A 22,307-nucleotide genomic window follows, 5' to 3' on the forward strand; every position below is an offset into this window, starting at 1 on the left:
CCCCCACCTCGTAGAAAAGCCCGCAGGAGCCACGCAGCCTTTAAAGAGTGTGCCGCTCTTGGGGGCTTTTCCCCAAGGAGGAAGAAGGGACTGACTGGCCGAGTCAGTCCCTTCTCCCTCCTGTGGGCTTTTGTGGGAGATGGCGGAATTCCCCCACCTCCTGCAAAAGCACGCAAAAGCCCCGCGCTCTTTAAAGGCTGCGCAGCTTCTGCAGGCTTTTCTACGAGGTGGGGGAATTCCCTCACCTCGTAGAAAAGCCTGCAGGAGCCGCGCAGCCTTTAAAGAGGGCACCGCTTTTGGGGGCTTTTCCCCAAGGAGGAAGAAGGGACTGATTGGCCAAGTCAGTCCCTTCACCCTCCTGTGGGCTTTTGCGGGAGATGGGGGAATTCCCCCACCTCCCGCAATAGCAGGGAGGAGGTCTGGGAGAAGGGCACAGGCTGTGTGCAGCCTGTCCGCTGCTCCCAGAGCTGGGGGGGGGGAATCATATTTTTCCCCTTGATTTTCCCCTCTGAGAACTAGGTGCACCCTATGGTCAGGTGCGCCCTATAGAGCGAAAAATACGATAATTTATAGGTTCAGTTTCACCCATGTTGTCAGTTTACACTTCACTGTACTGTAGAAGTAGCCAAGACTTTTGATAGCACAGGTCATGCACTGAATTTGGGCAAAGCATGCCTGTGTGCGTATAATTACATAATTTGGCCCAACATTAACGGTCTCTGTCTAATAGCCGACCAATTCTGTCTACTCCATTTGCTTCTACACTCCTTCCCACTGGCAGCCCATGTTCCCACTTGCCCTGGGCTTTGTATGCTTCTGAGAAGTTGGAAGGTTAATAAACATACCATAATATTTTAGCAGCTGAGGTAGTGACTTTTGAGGGTTCGTTTCAAGGTACACCTATGGAGATTTCAAAATCTACAGTCTGCATTCAGTCTGGCAAAACTGCTATTCTTTTTCTCATATCCACAAATTCTGTACCTTAGTTTGATACCACAGTCACCTCTGTATTGTCACATGTCCAAATTAGTCAGGGCTGGCTTTGACTTTGCAAGCAGACAGCTCGGTAAGTCGTGATTCCCAAGCAATAAGAAGTAGATTATGTTGCATTCCGTCTCTGCCAACCGTAGGGGGACTTATTTGACATTACAGTGAACACACCCTATGCAAGTTTCACAGAGAACACTAGAAAAGTGTTTTAAGTATGTCAAGGTCCCCTCCCTTTTTTACCTGTTATTTCCTAACAAAAGGACACGGAGGGACCTTAGTGTAGTAAGGCCGCTGATTTCCTCTATCTGATTATCATACAGATCTAAGAAAACAAGATGCTGCAAATTAGAGATATTCTGGATCCGTGTTATGCAGTTATGCTGGAAGCTAAGCAGACGAAGGTGCTCTTCTCCATCAATAATTGGGCAAACAGTCAGCTTTTGTCTAGGAGGGGGAAAGTTTTAAGAAATGTTTAGTACAGGTGACAACAAACACAGGGAATCACTTCTAATAGCAAACTCAAGCAAAGTGTTGGCATGACTGAAGCAGTGAGAAAAAAGGTAGAGGTATCAGCATACTCAGGGGAAGTCCAAGGTTTTCAAAACCACAAAAATATCAGGAAGTCAAAAAGATTGCAATGAGGACAGAGCATGCACTGTAGCCATGAGTACCCATTAAAAGAGAAAACCAGAAAACCAGGGGGAAGTGGCAATGCAAAGGACCTGATTTCCCAAACAGGTAAACTGTTCTGAGGGAACATTTTGCCCTCAAATATTCCATAGTACTTTATTCAAACTTCCGCTGTTGTTTAAATCCATGATTTTTCTATCAGCTTTCTCCATCCCTGCTTTATTCAACCTTCTGCGGTTATTTTAACCACTACTTTTCCCCACCCCTCGATGTTTCTCCCTTCTCACTCCCATGCCGTGTCCACTGCTGTTGTGCAACCTTCCTTCTCTTTTGTTTCCCTCCACCACCCCAACTTCATGGAAATCCAGGATTGTGATATGGCACTACAAATGCTCCTATGGGGGTTGTGCAGCCTTACCTTTTTATGTACATAGGAATAAAACCATTGAAGTTCTTAATACTAGCCACTGCTCATTATTTTCCCAGACAGACTAACAGTGCAATTCTATTCTAGTCAGAAATAAGTACCACTGAATTCAAATGGGGCTTACTCCCAGGTAAATGGGATTATGACTGTGGCCTAAGGCTGCAATCCTATGAGTATGTGTGATATGATATCATAACACCTTCTATGCAAACATGTACATTACTGTGAAAAGCATCACCCACCAATTCTATTTTTACCTTTCAAGGGTCAGCCTGTCAGAATGCTGCATTTTCTCTTCTGCAGTTCGGTGCACTAGGGGAAAAGCAGTGTTCCCATAAGTGATATTATCTAATAGAAAAATAAACATTTAAAGGAATTTAACTTTAAAAAAACACACATATTACCATTTTACTGTCCAATGATGCACGTGCCTAACTAGCTCTAGCAACAAACACGAGAGACTTGATGCCAAGGTTGCAATGCCAGAGTTAAGGAAGGGGATGTGCTCCTTATGTGCCAGTCGGAAGCAGTTTTGTTGGGAAATGCTTGTAAGTGACATGGCAATATGGCACATGGAAGGCAAGTATGTATATTCTAATTTCATATATATGCTTATAAGGTCCAAATTAGCCATGACTATACAGGAAAGAGAAGTCAGGGTTATTGTGGAAATACTATTCCTCTTGTTGGGCAGGGCAAACTATGCATCTAAGTGTATAGCTACAATCAGCAAGTAGGCCCTGTTGGTAGTTCTGCCTCTAACTGCTGCCCAGCTCACATGGACCCATGACAGGGCCTTCTTGGTGGTGGTTCCATCTGTGGAATACCCTCCCTGGTGAGGCGCATCTGTCTGTCTCACTCCCCAGGCATTTGAAGGCTTATAGGCACTGGCCAAAGCAACCATGAAATTAATAACTGTGAGGGTATGTATGTTACATTTATGATATGTGGGGTTGTGTTTCCAGTATAACATTAAATAAAAACATTGATGATGATGATGATAAAAATAATAATAATGTGAACCAGCATGGTATAACTCCATAGCCTTCCCCAACCTTAGGATGTTTTGCACTATAGTTTCCATTATCCCTGGTCACTGGTGACACTGGCTGGGGCTAATGCAAGCATAGGCAAACTCAACCACCCAGATGTTTTGAGATTACAATTCCCACCATCCCTGACCACTGGTCCTGTTAGCTAGGGACAGTGGGAGTTGTAGTCCCAACACATCTGGAGGGCCAAGTTTGCCTATGCCTGGGCTAATGGGAGTTTGTGCCTTCTGTTTCAGACTACAAGTTAGGGAAGGCTGGATTAAGAGTGCCAGACTGGGGAGCTGCAGGTTCAAATCCCTGCTTGGTCATGAATCTTACTGACCAATCACAATTTATCAGTCTAACCTGCATCATGGGATTGTTCTAAGGATAAAGCATGACTGGGGTGGGGAGATCCATGGAAGACTTGAATATATTACTTAACTATAATAATTAAATATAATACTGATGAATATAAATATTATATGAACTGGAATAAACAAGCATTGGAAGATATGAGAAAGGTGGAAAGGAAGATGCAGTGCCCATTATGCGAAGAGGAGCAGAGGCACAGAACAGGGCTGAGATCTTTACACAGATGCCCAACGTTCAACCCAGCTTCATACCTAGCATGACACCTAGCAATAATAATTGTATTATTATTATTTGTTTGTTTGTTTATTCATTCATTCAATTTATCAGAAGATCCAAAGGTAGTGGGATACAACTAATAATTGTACTTATTAGTTACTGCCTCAGATAATGAAGGTAGTACACAGGTATCGTGGCTAGTTACCAATGACAGCCTTACCATCCATGTATTTGTCTAATCCCCCTTTAATGCCATCCAAATTGGTCACCCTCACAACGTCTTGCAATAGCAAAATTCCTTCTGTCCAGCCTAAATTTACCACCATTCACTTTCACTGGATGCCCCTACTGGGTTCTAGTTCTACTGGGTTTTAGTTCTATGTAACATAGAAACTTTTCTGTTTCTCCATATCAGCCACATCATGCTCACCTCTATCATGTCCTCCTTTACCTGTCTTTCAACAGACGCCAAATGTTTGGAGGCCTGCTTTATCCACCACATCAGTGCTCATCACTTACCTGAAATATTTGGACTAGCATTATGACAGCCCTGTTGAAGTCTGTATTTTGAAGGGTTAGGAAAGGAGGAATCTCCAAATGTTGCCAGAGAGCCTGCACCATATTTCACCTCCATGCCGGGAATATCTGCAAAATTTGGTGCTACAGGGACATACAACTTTTTACTGCGTGATAAAGGACTTAATCTTCCATCGGCTGGGGGGAAAATATATATATAAGGGTTATGACAGTGCTGCTCATCAAAATACAGAACTACAGTTGCAGTCCTTTGCACTCCTTGGCACACTAACTTGGGATGAAGTCCCTTTGAAATCAGCAGGTATGCTATAATTTATCAGCTATACGTGAGAATTTCACAAACTATCATACTTGCTATGACCACAGTCTCCCTCCATGTGTTATAGACTTAACTTCTACATGCATAGGAGAGAGCCTACATGAGTAGAAAAGGCTCCACAGTATGGAAGTTACCCCTCCAACTCATGGAAAGAAACAGAGACTGCAGTCAGGGGCAGAGCTAGAATGATCATCTCCTATCCCCCTCATCAAGCAGATCATTATTATTATTATTACAGTTGTTCACTGCTTACTACATCCAGTGACTCAAAGCGGCATACATATGTAAAAAGTATATACAAATACAAACGCTTAACACAACACCAAAATAATAAAACACCAGTATTTCCTAGAACATGCATGTCAAATGTGGATGACCTGTGACTTTGGAAGCCCCTGCAAAAGTTTTAAGAACCTGTTTGGACTGGGGCTCCCCAACACATCCCCACTGGGTGTGTCAGCCACCCTTTTATGTGTTTGCTGCAGGCAACATCAATGCAACAGCAGTAAATTCACAGTAACTGTATCTGCCGTGTGGATCTCAAAGTGGTCCTAAACTAGAAAAAAATCTATGGTTTGCCTGCAGACAGCTTTGCTACCTATTTCAAGAAACAGTGAGAAATTAAATTACAAATAATGAAAATATGCTACAGCTGTAAAAACATTTATTCTTTTCATGGTTGGCATGCAAACTTTAAGAAAGAGGAGTCAGTCTCACAATGTTACCTTGTTTTCCTGAATAGTTCTTTTCAAGATCATGCTGCAAGAATCTGTTATGAAGATACGGCTGCTCTTTGTGTAATCTGAACTCAAGCTGCAACAGAAATTATTACAACAAACCATTATACGTCAATGCAAACAAATGAGAAAGTAAGAAAAACGTGGATCTGCATGTATTGGGACTGCAATAAGGCTGCAATCATACACACATTTTTCTGGAAATAAGTTCCACTTAAGTCAGTAGGACTTACTTCTGAACATACAGGTATAGATAGGATTGCACTGTGACCTTGGTTTCAGATGTAGACTGGAAATTTCATATAGCAGCCCAATGATATGTTGGTGTGGTTGGGAAGTTCAGTCCAGGCACAGGAAACTGGATACAGAGAACTACTTCCATATGTGGAAGGGCCATCACTCAGTGGTAGAGCTTTGCAGGCAAAATGCCCCAGGTTCAACCCAGGGAGGGGTGGAAAAGTCCCCTGCATGAGATCCTGGAGAGCCGCTGGTGGTGGTCTATGTAGACCAGGGGTGGCCAACTCCCAAGAGACTACAATCTACTCATAGAGTTAAAAACTGGCAGTGATCTACCCCCTTTGGGGGGATTCAGGTCAAAGTTGTTGAACTTTTCTTAGGGAGGAGGAAAGCCCAGTTTTTTAGGGGTTCAGGTCAAGAATGCTGAGCTTTTTTCAGGGGACCCAAACTTGTTGAGCTTCTTTGGGGGGAGCCACTGATCTACCAGTGATCTACCACAGACGTCCAGTGATCTACCGGTAGATCACGATCTACCTGTTGGACGTGCCTGATGTAGACAATACACACAAAGACAATATAAATGGACCAATCTGTTCCAGTATAAGGCAGCTTCCTATTGTCCTATCCATAGTTCCATTAAGTTGTACCCCTTCCCCTCACCACACATATAACCAACCATGTGTATGATGTAGAATACCAATGTACACTTCTATGTCAGTATCACATTTCATAATATTCACAACAGGGGGCAGTCAATGCCTCACTGTGCATGTGGGATTCCCTTACAGTTTGAGACAGAGAAGGAGATGTACAGTAAATCTGCAATTTGCACTCACTTTACATGCGCAATCGCAACATTATCTGGAGGGAATAAATAAGCAACAGAGAGCAGAGTCTCTTTGTTTATTTATTTCCACAGACACACATGTACACCCAGAGGATTTCCCTTGCTTACCATGCTTTGGGGAGATCGTGGCAGGGCCCTGGGAAGCTCCTAGAACCCTGGCACCTCCTTCCCAGAGGCTGGGAAGCAAGGTGGCACCTCACCTACTGGGCTTTGGGAAGGAGACGAAAGGTTCTGGGATGCTGCCAGTTCTGGGGGGCAGTTCCTGGGTTTCCTGAATTTGGTTTTTTTTTTAAATGCTATTTATTCAGAATTTCATCAATACAACAACAAAAACAAAACAGAAAAAATCAGAAAAATACAACAAAAAGTAAAACAAAAAGAAAAAACCAAAAAAAGAAGACAGAAAAATACAAATCTCAAATTTACAACTTTCCACTTGCTTATTTCTTGAACCTCCTCACACCTCCCTTTTTGTATTCTAGTTTAATTCGTTATTTCAGCAAATTCTTCCCATGTTTCTCAATTTTAATTTAAATTATTAATCTTCACAATCTATCTTATCAATTAATTCAACATTGCCTTTCCATCTTTTAATATAATCTGTTATTCAATTTACCTTAATCTTTTTAAACCTTATCTTATCTTAAAAATCTTAAAATTTCAAAATTTACATCATATTCATTCATATCTCCTTAGATCTTTTCTGCTAAAGCCAATTTGGTTCCTTTCCAGCATGTTCCCTAATATTTCATTAATGTTACACTAATTCCAAAATTAACAAAAGAATTTCCCTTTATATCTCTAGTTTTTATCCAACGTCCCTTCTTCCTGGTATCGGGTCATGTCAGCCCTTTCTGTCCATTACATCGAGTCCATCAATCTGGTGTTCTTATGTCCGAGGCCCTTAAGTCTCTTCTTGGCCCCCTCTGCACATTTTCTTGTCCTTGTTTGTGCTTGCGCACTTCTTTGTCTATTGTTAGCTTCTTGGGGAGTGGGTCTCCGGAGGGTTCCGTCCAGTAATAATTTCCATTTTCCTTCATCAGGCAAGTCCCTTCCCCCCAGTCCCACTCCCTGTCATCATCTTTGTAATCCAAAAAGTATTTATCCAAAAGATAGTTGTTCGCCTGTTTCATAGTCCCACTAGAGTTAAGAACTTCCTTGACTTCAAACACTTCCCAACACATTCCAAGTTCAATCAGTAACTTTTGTTCCTGCCGGACTTTGGATGTCTCCATTCGTGTTGTTTTAGGGGGAATCACTGCCTCTTCCTTCTTCATCTGCCCTTGGACCTGCCTTATCAAACCAGATTCTTGAGTTGGTCGCTGTATAACTTCTTTATCCTTATTCCCTGTTAAGTCATATTCACTAGCCACAGCGCTCATCAAATCCAATTTTTCATGCATCAAATTCATTTTTTCATGCAGCTGCTCCAGCAAGCCAAGGGTAGACACTAAACCTTCCTTCCAACACATTTCTGCTCAAGGTCAAACGGCAGGTCCCACGATCCAAATCTTGCAGCTGTGAGCTACAACAACAAACTGACAAGCTCCCTCTAGGGGACACAGTTTCTTTTTGTATCCATTTTTAAAATCTATCCAACAAAGGAAATTACTTTCGATTTCAAATCCTTTCGATTTTCTTTAAAATACAGAAATGCAGAAGGTGGCGTTGAAGTTAATTTGTTTCTCTTCTTTTTTAATACTATCTGTGTTATGTACTGAGTTGAATAGGATCCAAACTGCAGCAGTCTGATTGGTCCTAGAACAATAGGATCCAAAAGGCAGCAGTCTGATTGGTCCTAGAACAATAGGATTCAGAATGCAGCAGTCTGATTGGTCCTAGAACAATGCAGCAGTATGATTGGTTGGCAGGAACCACCCAATCATGCTCCAGATAGAAGTGAATCCACAACCTGATTGGCTTACAGTAGAATTCCGGAATTAGCCAATCATGTGCAGCCCATTGTGTAAATAATGTATATAAAGCAGATACTTTGAGGGGACTTTCATTCATTCCTCCTCACCACTATGAGCTGAATAAAGAGCATGAAATCACTTTGCGACTCTGAGTATATTTCACTGGCGACGAAGGTGGGATCCCGCTGAGCTGACTGCCACACACAGCACCGCAGCACCGCCACCTGCTGCACCGCTGCCTCGCACCGTGTATCCAGGCTTCTGCTCCGGGACACAAGGAACTCAGAATGGCAACCGACAGCAGCTTCTCGCCGTTCAACCCAGCATCTGGAGACTGGGAAGCGTACGCCTCCCGTTTCACCTTCCTCCTAGAAGCCAAAGGGGTCACCGATGAAGAAGACGCCAAGAAGAGGGCAATATTCTTCAGCGTCTGCGGAGAGGAGACGTTTGAAATCGCCCGGGCTCTCCTTGCGCCTGAAGACGTCGCTACTGTTCCATACAAAACAATAATGGAACAGCTGAAGGGGCACTTTTCGCCACAGCCCTCAGTGATGGCTCGTCGAAATGCCTTCTACGCAAAGCGGCAAGCCCCTGGGGAAACCATAACTGGGTTTGTGACCTCTCCCCGCCAAGCTGCCCAGTTCTGCAACTTCTCAGAGCTGGAGAACATGCTTCGTGACCGCCTCGTCGGTGGCCTGAAGGATGAGAAGCTGCAACGACACCTCTACGCTAAGAAGAACCTAACGTTCCAGGTCGCTCTGGAGGAGGCCCTGGCAACAGAAGCTGCCGAGAGGTCGACGCAAGAGGCATGGCCGAGCCAGCCGTCCCAACCGAGGGTCCACCACGAAGACCTCACCGACGACTCAGGATCCAACAGGGAGGAGGTGCACCGAGTACAGCAGCGCACTCAAGCAGCCCACATACCACAGCTGCCTCGACGAGAAGGAGGGAACTGCGCAAGCTGTGGAGAAAGTCACGAGAGGAGGACCTGCCGTTCCGCAACGCAGAGTGCAGGCAGTGCAGAAAATTGGGACACATCGCCCAGGTGTATCGGGCTCGGCCCACCCGACGCCAGGCATCAGATGACCAATCCAAGAGCCCCAGGTCCCGGGGCCCAACGCACCAAGGCAACTCGACGGAGCTCACGGACTTCCAGGTATGCCAGTTGCCCCACCCCAACAGAGAAAATTTATGTAGAGGTACAGATAGAGGGGGCCCCATGCCGCATGGTGCTTGACACGGGTTCAACTCTATCTATAATTTCGGCAAGGACCTTAAGGAAACTGTGTCCTACTGGGGGTCCCAAACTCAGGCCGGCCCCATTCACCCTCCAGGACTTCCAGAAACGTAAGGTCCCCACAACGGGGGTGGGGACCTTCAGGGTGCGGTACCGAGGGCGGACGCGGCAACTGGACTTGCTTGTGGTCAAGGGCCCCTACATTAGCTTACTGGGATTGGCATGGTTTGGACCACTGGGGCTAGCCGTCACCGGGGTGAACCACACTACCTTACAAGTGGACGTGGATGCCATATGCAAGGAATTTCCAGGGGTTTTCGATGGGAAATTGGGACAGTATACGGGCCCCCCCATTGCTCTACAGCTTGACCCCGCAGTACGACCGGTCAGGCTCAAGGCCCGCCGGGTCCCGTTCACCCTGAAACCCCTGAAACCCCGAGGAATTGGACCGACTCGTGGAGCAAGGAGTGCTGGAGCCGGTGCCTAATGCCCCCTGGGAAACCCCAATCGTCACACCCGTCAAGCCTAATGGTTCGGTCCGCATCTGCACAGACTACAAATGTACCATAAACAAGGCCCTCACGGCCCATGCGTACCCAGTGCCAGTGGTCAGCCATGTCCTTGCTACTCTGGCTGGGTCGAAAATTTTTGGCAAGCTGGACCTGGCCCAAGCATATCAACAGCTGTCAGTACATGAGGCCACAGCAGAGGCACAGACGATTGTGACACACAGAGGAGCGTTCAGGGTAAAGCGACTGCAATTCAGTGTCAGCGTGGCACCAGGCATATTCCAGAATCTAATGGACTCGCTCCTTAAAGGGATTCCTGGTGTCACCCCCTTCTTCGATGATGTGTTGATTGCCGGGCCCACACCCGAGGAGTTTGAGGACCGCCTCCGCACCGTTTCCAGACGGCGGGTCTCAAGGTGAAGCGGGAAAAAATGTCTACTAGGAGTGCCTCAGGTGGACTTTCTGGGATTTATGGTGGATGCAGCAGGGGTCCACCCGACTGGGGACAAGGTACGGGCCATTTGTGATGCCCCAGCGCCCAAGAACAAGACTGAACTTCAGGCCTTCTTGGGACTATTGAACTTTTACCATTCCTTCCTTCCCCACAAGGCGGCGGTAGCGGAGCCCCTACACAGACTCCTGGACAAGCGGGCCCCTTGGGTGTGGGGCCAGCACCAGGAGGCCGCATTCCAGGCAGTCAAGGACTTGCTTGTCTCAAACTCGGTCTTGGCACACTTCGACGAGAGGCTGCCGGTGGTGCTAGCATGCGACGCCTCACCCTATGGCATTGGCGCTGTCCTGGGACACCAACTCCCGGATGGAAGAGAGGTACCGGTGGCATACTTTTCCCAGAAACTCAACGCAACCGAACGGAACTACTCGCAAATCGACAAGGAGGGTCTGGCAATCGTGAAGGGAGTAAAAAAATTCCATGATTTCTTGTACGGGCGGCTCTTCACCGTGGTGACTGACCACAAGCCGTTGCTTGGCTTGTTTGCCCCCGAAAAGCAGACCCCCCAAGTGCTGTCTCCTCGTGTCCTCAGGTGGTCAATTTTCCTTGCCAGCTACCAGTATGCACTGATTCACCACCCTGGGAAGGCGATGGGCCATGCGGACGCCCTCAGCAGGCTACCACTACCGGAAACAGGCCCCGACCCAGCACCTGCACAAGAGGTTATGAGCCTGGAGCTGCTTCCCGAGCGCCCCATTCAGGCACAAGAAGTTGCACACCATTCCAAGAAAGATAGGGTCATCTCCCAGGTCCTGGACTGGGTGTGGAGGGGATGGCCCAGCAGCAGCCCCGGGCCAGAATTCGCCGGCTACACAACCCGCAAACATGAACTGTCGGCCCACAAGGGGTGCCTGTTATGGGGAAGCAGGGTCGTTGTTCCCCAGCCCCTCCGCAAAAGGGTCCTCACAGCCCTACACGAGACACACCCAGGGGTAGTAAGAATGAAGGCCCTTGCCAGGAGTTATGTGTGGTGGCCGGGGATCGACGGAGAGATAGAGGCCTGGGTCAAACACTGCCAGGCCTGCCAAGAATCCCACCCAGATCCCCCAAGGGCCCCAGTCCAGTCCTGGGAGTCCGCCCAAGCACCATGGTCACGCCTGCATGTGGACTTCACTGGCCCCTTTCAGGGGAAAACATTCTTCATAGTGGTGGACTCCTACACCAAATGGCTGGAAGTCGCACTGGTACCGTCCACTTCTACATCCGCAGCCATCCGGGTACTACGCAGGCTGTTTGCAACCCACGGGCTCCCTGACACTCTCGTCTCAGACAACAGGACTGCATTTACGTCAGGAGAATTCCAAACCTTCACAGCGCAGAACGCCATCCGCCACATCCGTTCGGCGCCATTCCACCCTGCCACCAATGGCCAAGCAGAACGCATGGTGCGGACCACCAAGGACACCCTTCGCCGCATGACACAAGGGGAATGGGAGTACCGCCTTGCCACATTCCTTCTAGCACAGCACAGCACCCCCAGCTCAACGACTGGCCGGAGCCCCGCTGAACTACTAATGGGTTGGCGCCTTGCAATCAGATTTGACCGCCTTCACCCCGATAGAGCTCAGGATGAGGTAGTGGTGGGGGAAGGCAGGAACCCCCGGACCTTCGAGGCCCAGGACCCAGTGTACACAAAGAATTTTGGGGCAGGCCCTGCATGGGTACCCACCACTGTCACCAGGGTCACTGGCCCCGTGTCGTACGAGGTGCTAACAGATGGGGGGCAATGCTGGCGCCGCCACTGCGACCAGATACGGCGATGATTCCCGGGAGAAAACCAGGAGGAGGAGGACAGGTCAGAGGAGTCCCAAGGGAACAGTGGGGCAGTGAGGCCCATAGAGCAACAGGGGCAAGCAGGAGAGGCAGAATCAGTAAATACAGAGAGGACCCGTGAGGCCGAAAGGACACCGGAACCAGAACCACGACTGAGCGAGCCGGTTGCGCCAGACCATACAGCCCCATCACAGCCAGCATCCTTGGAACACGAGCCAGAACCTGAACCCCGGACCAGGAAACACAGGCCGCAACGCACATGTAGGCCGCCGGCGTACCTTGAGGACTATGAATGCAACCTCCCGGGCAGGACTGGAACTTAGAGGGGAGGGGTGTTATGTACTGAGTTGAATAGGATCCAAACTGCAGCAGTCTGATTGGTCCTAGAACAATAGGATCCAAAAGGCAGCAGTCTGATTGGTCCTAGAACAATAGGATTCAGAATGCAGCAGTCTGATTGGTCCTAGAACAATGCAGCAGTATGATTGGTTGGCAGGAACCACCCAATCATGCTCCAGATAGAAGTGAATCCACAACCTGATTGGCTTATAGTAGAATTCCGGAATTAGCCAATCATGTGCAGCCCATTGTGTAAATAATGTATATAAAGCAGATACTTTGAGGGGACTTTCATTCATTCCTCCTCACCACTATGAGCTGAATAAAGAGCATGAAATCACTTTGCGACTCTGAGTATATTTCAATCTGTCAAAGCACTCCACTTTCAATCGATGGACGTCTCAAAGAATTTCTGTCCCGACACCCCGTCCCCAGGTTTGGGACGATGGAAACTTAAATTCCTTTACTCTCCTCCTGCAGGATTAAACAGTCAAATCTCCCCCCCCCCCTTTTCTCCTGCTTTCAAGGGGGGTTTTATTAGTTGTAGATGCAGGAAATTTCCAACTTTAAAGCAGTTTTCCAGGCTGTTAGTTTGCAAGGTCTTTGCTTCAGTCTATATACAAAAAGCGGAAGGCGGACTTCCTGTTTAAACCTTCCCGCTTGTGCCTAATTCATAAATTTTACAAGTTTCTTGATCCAACTCTCCGTTTTTACTCACGGGTACTTGATTTAGAGTCCAAATCTCATCAGGAAAAAGTCAGTGCTCTCCGGCGATGGCTGCGCGGCTTCCCTCCATAGAAATAGCAATCGGTTCGCAGCACCGCGCTGCTCACCCCACTTCACTCCGGAGCCCGAAAAGGGGTTTCCTCGTGAGTAGGGGAGGCGCTCTTGGTGCTCTGCCGAACCCCACGTTCCCAGGCTTCTCTGCCTGGGATTTCTAGCGGGGCCCCGCCTTCGCTGCGGCAGGAAGACCCAATTTCCACGGAGCCCGTTCCTCCGGTCGGAGGAACTCCGCCATTCGTCGTTCACGCTGACCCGGAAGCCCTCCCTGGGTTTCCTGAATTTGAGCAATTTTGCAATTCAGCACAGACCCCTAGAATTGAACCCCCACATAAGTTGTAGGCCCACTGTATATTAACCAGCTGCTTTAATGCTATGCCTCATGCTGCTCAGATAGACCATTAGTGCATTGCATTTGAATGCTTCTTTTTAAAGACATGCAGACAGGATATCTTTATAATATCTATTAAGCTGTTCCCAGATAGGTAACTGAAAGAAAGGAGTGATTTACTGGAGCACGCGTTTAATATGAGGCTGTGTACTCGTAGATACAGTATACATTTAAAAGACAACCAAGTGGTGCCAGTAAAGAAATTGAAAAAGGAGTTGGCAGCAATGTGCCCTGCCTGGATCACCTACCAAGGCAATAAAAATCAGTAGCCAAGTGAAGTGCTGCTGGCTATTCTCACCAGTGATGTAGCGTATATAGATATGTGTGTTTTCATGTCCTGGATCACTATTATTATTACTATTACTATTATTATATTTATATGCTGCCCATCTGACTGGACTGCCCCAGCCACTCAGGGTAACTCACAGGGTGACAACAAAATATATAAAATACAATAAAACATCAAACATTTGATCAGCCATTGTCAACCTGGAGCCCTCCAGATGTTTTGGACTACAATACTCATCAGCTCCAATCACTACTGCCAAACTTGCTGGGGCTAATGATTGTTGTAGTCCAAAACATCTGGAGGACACTAGATTGACAAAGGCTACATTAGATCATATGCACAGTTACAAATCATATGGGAAATTTCATTGAAAGCATTGTACTCTATCATTTGATGACACAAAACATCAAATACACTGGACACCTGTGTACATCTGTATTTCAATAATAAAAAATCAGGTCTCACAGGCTTGGTTCTTTCTGCTGCTGATGTACTCTGGAGAACCAGCTGAAGCCCATAATTGTTGGCCTGGAAATTGAAGAGGTATTAATAACTTTCAGGAATATATAATTTAAATAACAGAAGGTGAAGAATGCTAGAAAATCAGAAACACCCTATAATCTAATAATCTGAAATAAGAGATGGAAGATCGCTAATGAATCTGCCACCACATCCAGTGACCAGTTTTTGACCACATGTCATATAACAAACATTCCAATGTATGCTAAAGATTAAAACCTCATATAGATATATATGAATTTAAAAGCAATGGAAATAAAAATTGGAACATAAATAATGATCTGTATGTGGTCACTATATGCATTTTACTGTTTAATTGTTTTTAATGATTTTTTAAAAATACGTTTCTATTTTAGTTGTAAGCTGGCTTGAGTCCCTATTAGGAAAAAAGGTGGGATATACTAATAATAATAATACAGTAATAATAATAATAGTAATTACAGATGAAGGTGATAACATACACTAGTGGTCAAAATTGTGGAAACCTTTTGGAAAAAGTGTATTTCCAAGGTTTAATGGCTCATAACACCACATATTTTTGGAGTAATACCATAAAATTATATAATCAATGGAAAGATAATTTAATGAAGAATGTAATGCAACAAAGTTTGTTCAATTTTCTGTATTCTATCAAAAGTTATAGCCAAGTAACCAGAAAAAAGGAAGCACAACTTGCTTAGGTTGATATGCAGTAGCTTTCCTTCATTTGAATGTAGCTAATGAGCAGGAGTGTTTAGAGAGCCAATCAGGTATCATCTTGTTTTGGCAATGATTCAATCAATGTCAGAGTAGGATTCAGCTACTGATGCTATGTACTGGAGATGAATCATAGAATCATAGAGTTGGAAGAGACCACAAGGGCCATCGAGTCCAACCCCCTGCCAAGCAGGAAACACCATCAGAGCACTCCTGACATATGGTTGTCAAGCCTCTGCTTAAAGACCTCGAAAGAAGGAGACTCCACCACACTCCTTGGCAGCAAATTCCACTGTCGAACAGTGGAACTGGACACAATACTCCAGGTGAGGTCTGACCAGAGCAGAATACAGTGGCTCTGGTATGAGATGAGAGGAGGACATTTTCAGTTGGTTGATTCTTGTGTGTTATTTCATTTAGTGAGCTAGTAAAACGTAATAAAATTAAAGAAATGGCACAAAGAGTTGACTGATCACCCAGAAAGCGATGTGAAATAGTACTATTAAGTGAACAAGGCTACAGTTATGAAGAAATTAGAAGAAAAATTGGTGGAAACTTAACCAAAGGTGGCATTTCTAATTTTTTGAAGAGGTATCAGGAGACTCAGCCACTACAAAATCAGGCTGGTAAAGGCAGGAAAAGGTGCACAGCAGCAAGTGATGATAGAAGAAATGAGAGACTGTGCCTATGTGACAGAAGAAAATCATCTGGGTGTATACAAGATGACATGGTGCAAGGTAATGTGAAGTTGAGTGCAAGGACTGTTCAACACAGACTGCAGGAATATTGTCTAAATGCTAGAATTCCAAGGAAAAGGTCATCGTTATCTCTCAAACAAAGATTCAGAAAATGAAACTGGGCATGTTAACTGGACAGCGGAACAATGGGACAGTGTTACTTGGAATGATGAGACCCAAATCTCCTTGCTTGGTAGTGATGGCATGAAATACGTGAGGAGAAGAATTGGAGAAGATTTACATCCTACTTGCATTACATCTACCGTGAAACACTCAGTTAGCGTTATGATCTGGGGTTGTAGGACAGCAAAAGGTGTGGGCAGAATTTGCGTCATTAATGGGAATATAAATGCCCAGAAATACATGGCCCAGACCTTAACCCAACTGAAAATCTATGGAGCCGACTAAATAAACTTGTTAGTCAGAACCAACCCAGCAATAAAACCCAATTAATACAGGCAATAATTCAATCTTGGTTTAACATTATTACAGCTGCAGAACTAAAAAACTTGATTCACTGCATGGGAAGGCATTGTAAGGCCGTAATTAAAGCTAAAGGTTACCAAACTAAATATTAACTGACATGGTGAAAAATTTTGTATATCTCATTTTTTCTATGTGTTTCACATTTCTTTTTTATGACTGCTGTTGTAATAAATAATCCTTCATAAAAGTTATTGCATTACATTCTTCATTAAATTCAAACAAATAGCCAGCACGTGTAGACACAAAGTCAGAAAAGCTAAAGCACAGAATGAACTCAGGCTTGCTAGAGAGGTTAAAAGCAACAAAAAAGGCTTTTATGGGTATGTTCGTAGCAAAAGGAAGAACAAAGAAACAGTGGGGTCACTCAGAGGAGAAGATGGTGAAATGCAAACAGGGGACACAGAAAGGGCTGAACTCCTCAATGCCATCTTTGCCTCAGTCTTCTCCGATAAAGAAAACAATGCCCGACCTGAAGAATTTGGAGCAAATGATTCAGCAGAGGAAACACAGCCCAGAATAACTAAGGAGATAGTACAAGAATACTTGGCTAGTTTAGATGTATTCAAGTCTCCAGGGCCAGATGAACTGCATCCAAGAGTATTAAAAGAACTGGCAGGTGTGATCTCAGAACCACTGGCAGTCTTCTTTGAGAATTCCTGGAGAACAGGCGAAGTCCCGGCAGACTGGAGGAGGGCAAATGTTGTCCCTATTTTCAAAAAGGGGAAAAGAGAGGACCCAAATAATTACCGCCCAGTCAGTCTGATATCAATACCAGGGAAGATTCTGGAGCAGATCATTAAGCAAACAGTCTGTGAGCACCTAGAAAGGAATGCTGTGATCACCAATAGTCAGCATGGATTTCTGAAAAATAAGTCATGTCAGACTAACCTGATCTCGTTTTTTGACAGAATTACAAGCCTGGTAGATGAAGGAAACGCAGTGGATGTAGCCTACCTTGATTTCAGCAAGGCATTTGACAAGGTGCCTCATGATATTCTTGTAAAGAAGCTGGTAAAATGCGGTCTTGACTATGCTACCACTCAGTGGATTTGTAACTGGCTGACTGACCGAACCCAAAGGGTCCTCATCAATGGTTCCTCTTCATCCTGGAGAAGAGTGACTAGTGGGGTGCCACAGGGTTCTGTCTTGGGCCCGGTCTTATTCAACATCTTTATCAACGACTTGGATGATGGACTCAAGGGCATCCTGATCAAATTTGCAGATGACACCAAACTGGGAGGGGTGGCTAACACCCCAGAGGACAGGATCACACTTCAAAACGACCTTGACAGATTAGAGAACTGGGCCAAAACAAACAAGGTGAATTTTAACAGGGAGAAATGTAAAGTATTGCACTTGGGCAAAAAAAATGAGAGGCACAAATACAAGATGGGTGACACCTGGCTTGAGAGCAGTACATGTGAAAAGGATCTAGGAGTCTTGGTTGACCACAAACTTGACATGAGCCAACAGTGTGACGCGGCAGCTAAAAAAGCCAATGCAATTCTGGGCTGCATCAATAGGAGTATAGCATCTAGATCAAGGGAAGTAATAGTGCCACTGTATTCTGCTCTGGTCAGACCTCACCTGGAGTACTGTGTCCAGTTCTGGGCACCACAGTTCAAGAAGGACACTGACAAACTGGAACGTGTCCGGAGGAGGGCAACCAAAATGGTCAAAGGCCTGGAAACGATGCCTTATGAGGAACGGCTAAGGGAGCTGGGCATGTTTAGCCTGGAGAAGAGGAGGTTAAGGGGTGATATGATAGCCATGTTCAAATATATAAAAGGATGTCACATAGAGGAGGGAGAAAGGTTGTTTTCTGCTGCTCCAGAGAAGCGGACACGGAGCAATGGTTCCAACTACAAGAAAGAAGATTCCACCTAAACATTAGGAAGAACTTCCTGACAGTAAGAGCTGTTTGACAGTGGAATTTGCTGCCAAGGAGTGTGGTGGAGTCTCCTTCCTTGGAGGTCTTTAAGCAGAGGCTTGACAACCATATGTCAGGAGTGCTCTGATGGTGTTTCCTGCTTGGCAGGGGGTTGGACTCGATGGCCCTTGTGGTCTCTTCCAACTCTATGATTCTATGATTCTATGATTCTAGGTCTTCAATGCCAAAGTTATAGCTCAGTTGCTCTACGGAATTCCAGTCTGGCTGCCAGGGTTTACCCAGCTGGTAGAACAAGTGCAGGCAGCTTTCCATTTTAAGATTTTCGCTGTCCCACGTTGTGTACCCTATGCGGCCTTGTGTCTAGAGGGAGGTCAACACAAGGTAGAGACCATAGCCTGGGCGAGATTTCTCACATGCTGGTTAAACATCTGCCTCACAACAGATAGAGATCCTCTCCCTAGTGAAGTTTTGCTAGATTCCTTTCTTTCCCCAGGGCTACAGCGGTTTAACATAAAGGTACAGCAACTTGGGCTGTCAGTGGAATCTTTGCGATCAATGTCCCCACCATCTGCCAAGGCTACAATAAAAACTTAGGTTGTGGGACATTGAACGCCAGGAACTAACAGCAGCAGCAGAGAAAACATGTTCCCCTCTTAACTTTCAACTTTCTTGGGCACATGAAATTAACCACAATTATCTTGAATTTTTGCTTAATCCTCAAGAAAGAAGGGCATTTTAATTCAGATCCTTCAAACCTCCTATGGAGAAGGTTCTCGGGAATGGTGGAAGGAGAAGAATTTGCCCATGTGAAGACCATCAGGTGGAAACTCTTACACATATGGTTCTTAAATGTAAACTATATGTTGATCTCTGCCCGCAGTTCCAAATGGAAACCAGAGTTAGAGTTACATTTTCTATTATTGGGGAATAATCAGGAGCTCACCAAGTTAGTGGCTAAATATCTTTATCTGGTTTTTTGTCGTCGAAACACATTGCAGACGTCTGATCTCCCTGGAGACCTAGAGATGTAATGTTAGACTGCATTGCCTCTTTCATTTGACAAATGTTTTGTGTCACTGAGAAGGCGGTAATTCTGTACTGATTTGTATGGATGTTTGTATGTGATGCCAATAAAAGGTTTGATGATGATGATGATATAAAAACATAATAAAACATCAAACATTAAAAACTTCCCAATACAGGACTGCAGTCAGATGTCTTCTAAAGGTTATATAATGAGAGGCACAAATACAAGATGGGTGACACCTGGCTTGAGAGCAGTACATGTGAAAAGGATCTAGGAGTCTTGGTTGACCATAAACTTGACATGAGCCAACAGTGTGACGCGGCAGCTAAAAAAGCCAATGCAATTCTGGGCTGCATCAATAGGAGTATAGCATCTAGATCAAGGGAAGTAATAGTGCCACTGTATTCTGCTCTGGTCAGACCTCACCTGGAGTACTGTGTCCAGTTCTGGGCACCACAGTTCAAGAAGGACACTGACAAACTGGAACGTGTCCAGAGGAGGGCAACCAAAATGGTCAAAGGCCTGGAAACGATGCCTTATGAGGAACGGCTAAGGGAGCTGGGCATGTTTAGCCTGGAGAAGAGGAGGTTAAGGGGTGATATGATAGCCATGTACAAATATATAAAAGGATGTCACATAGAGGAGGGAGAAAGGTTGTTTTCTGCTGCTCCAGAAAAGCGGACACGGAGCAATGGATCCAAACTACAAGAAAGAAGATTCCACCTAAACATTAGGAAGAACTTCCTGACAGTAAGAGCTGTTTGACAGTGGAATTTGCTGCCAAGGAGTGTGGTGGAGTCTCCTTCTTTGGAGGTCTTTAAGCAGAGGCTTGACAACCATATGTCAGGAGTGCTCTGATGGTGTTTCCTGCTTGGCAGGGGGTTGGACTCGATGGCCCTTGTGGTCTCTTCCAACTCTATGATTCTATGAAATTATCTTTCCATTGATATATAATTTTATGGTACTACTCCAAAAATAAGTGGTGTTATATGCCATCAAACCTCGGAAATACACTTTTCCCAAATGGTTTGCACAATTTTGGCCACTAGTGCACACATAATAACAATAAATACAGATGTATGTGTATCTATTATTACATTCATTTGCATTATTATTATTATTATTATTATTATTATTATTATTCTATTTATATCCTGCCTTTTTCCAGCACCTTACTTGTTTTTGCATCCATATAAATAAGGATGAGAAAACGTTATATAGGTAGATGAATATTAAATATATGGATTCAAAAGCGTTAAATACACAAATGCAGGAGGGCCCGTGAGGCGAACCCCCCCCCCCCGCAGGCGCGGCTCTGCCTCTCCCTTTGTGTCTCCTCCGAGCGGGCTCTGGAGAGGGAGGCCCCCCCCCCCCGCTTACCGAGACGGCGTGTCCCGGTCGGGCCCCGGCGACGGCCGGCCGGCACTTGCTGGGCACCATGGCAACGGGCTCCTCCTCCTCCTCCTCCCGCGGCGGCGGCGGCGCCCAAACCCCTCCGGGCGACGGACGCCTCCTCCCGCTCCCCTTCGGCCGGAAGCCACCCGGCAGTCGCCATAGCAACCGCGGCGCTTCCGGACAAGCCCCCGCCCTCCCGCTCCCTCCTTTCTCTCAAGGCTTCGAAGCGAACTTGCCGGGGCGGGACCTCTCGACTTTCCTGGACTCCAACTCCCATCAGCCCTCAGCGCCGGCACCGCTTGGCTGAGGCTGATGGGAGTTGGAGTCCATCAGCATCCTGGAGGGCTACGCGCCGCCTTTAAAGACATCGGCCTTCACGGGGACGCTCTCAGTGGGAGCACAGGGCTTTCTTTCGGTTTTGTAAAGGCGCCCCGAGAATCATAGACCCGTAGAGTTGGAGGGGATCCCGAGGGTCATCTAGTCCAACCCCCTGCAATGCAGGAATACTGACATGTGCCAGTCTCCCATCTAATTCAAAAGCATGCTGCACCCTGCTTAGCTTGGAAAATATGCTAGCAGTTTTGTTGCCCGCTGCAAGAGAAAGAGGCCATTAAACTTAATAAATTGTTGTTGTTGGCATCCATCTGTCTCAGGAGATAAAGGAGGAGCGCACTTGGAAGGTTACAGCACCAGCTTTGACTGGAGAGACCGATACAGGAGAGACATGTTTTGTTGCAGCTGGGGCAGATGAAGGTATCTGCTTGTGCCGCTGCAGATGCACCAGGGAATTTCTTCTCTCTACACTCCTCTCAGTGGTCATTCCTCCTGTGGTCACTGCTGTGGATACACAACATGTCTGTCTCCAGGTGCTGCCAGGGATTCCCACATGACAGGGTTAATGCTGCCTGCCCTCTTGTCATGTTGGCAGACATCTTTGCCTGAAGCCATCTCCCCTCCCAGAACGGGTCCTTGAGGATCCTGCCATCTTCCATTCTGCGGACATGACCAACCCAGCATAGATGTCTCTGAGACAGAAGTGCAAGCATGCTGGTAACATGAGCTTGGAACAGCACATCTTTGTTTGTAGTTCTGTCCTGCCATGTGATGCCCAGAATCTTCCTGATGTAGCGCATGTGGAAGAGGTCGAGGCATTGCTCCTGCGGCCAAATGTCAGGTGCAACCATCTAGGTCACAAAGGGAGTGAGGTGACACCTCCTGACTACCCTTTTAGCAACATTCACATGGAAGCTGGAGGTGTGGGTTGCATGAGGCAACCCCTATGGCAAGGGCTGGGGAACATGTGGCCCGCCAGATGTTGCCGGATTCCTATCAGGCCCTGGCCTCCGTGGCCAATACTCAGGGATGGGGGAGCTGGGCTTCAGCAGCATCTGGAGAAGATGCCATTGCGTTATTTAAGGACATTGGAAGAATCTGCTGGATTTAGTTGAGATTCCTGCACTGCAGG

At 46.1% G+C, this 22,307-nt stretch overlaps 1 protein-coding gene across 10 annotated transcripts in view; it reads right to left on the minus strand.

Annotated features, from left to right (window-relative positions):
• LRRC49 (leucine rich repeat containing 49) overlaps positions 1 to 21,015 on the minus strand; it is a 72,555-nt gene extending 51,540 nt beyond the window's left edge. For 3 of the 10 annotated variants that reach the window (XM_083586497.1, XM_083586495.1, XM_083586496.1), the window contains exons 1-6: positions 20,828 to 20,985; positions 14,557 to 14,619; positions 5,251 to 5,338; positions 4,189 to 4,383; positions 2,305 to 2,395; positions 1,231 to 1,434 (exon numbers count right to left, since the gene is read on the minus strand). In XM_083586497.1, the coding sequence (XP_083442623.1) occupies positions 1,231 to 1,434; positions 2,305 to 2,395; positions 4,189 to 4,383; positions 5,251 to 5,338; positions 14,557 to 14,619; positions 20,828 to 20,887 (701 nt within the window). In that variant the 5' untranslated portion in view covers positions 20,888 to 20,985. Of the gene's footprint in view, positions 1 to 1,230; positions 1,435 to 2,304; positions 2,396 to 4,099; positions 4,384 to 5,250; positions 5,339 to 14,556; positions 14,620 to 20,827 lie in introns of those variants that run through there. The other 7 variants (XM_083586493.1, XM_083586492.1, XM_083586494.1 and 4 more) reach the window with 7 other exon arrangements.
• Positions 21,016 to 22,307: the final 1,292 nt, after the last annotated feature.

Source organism: Podarcis filfolensis (assembly GCF_964270895.1).
Source record: "Podarcis filfolensis genome assembly, chromosome: 14".
Classification (NCBI taxonomy): Eukaryota; Metazoa; Chordata; class Lepidosauria; order Squamata; family Lacertidae; genus Podarcis; species Podarcis filfolensis.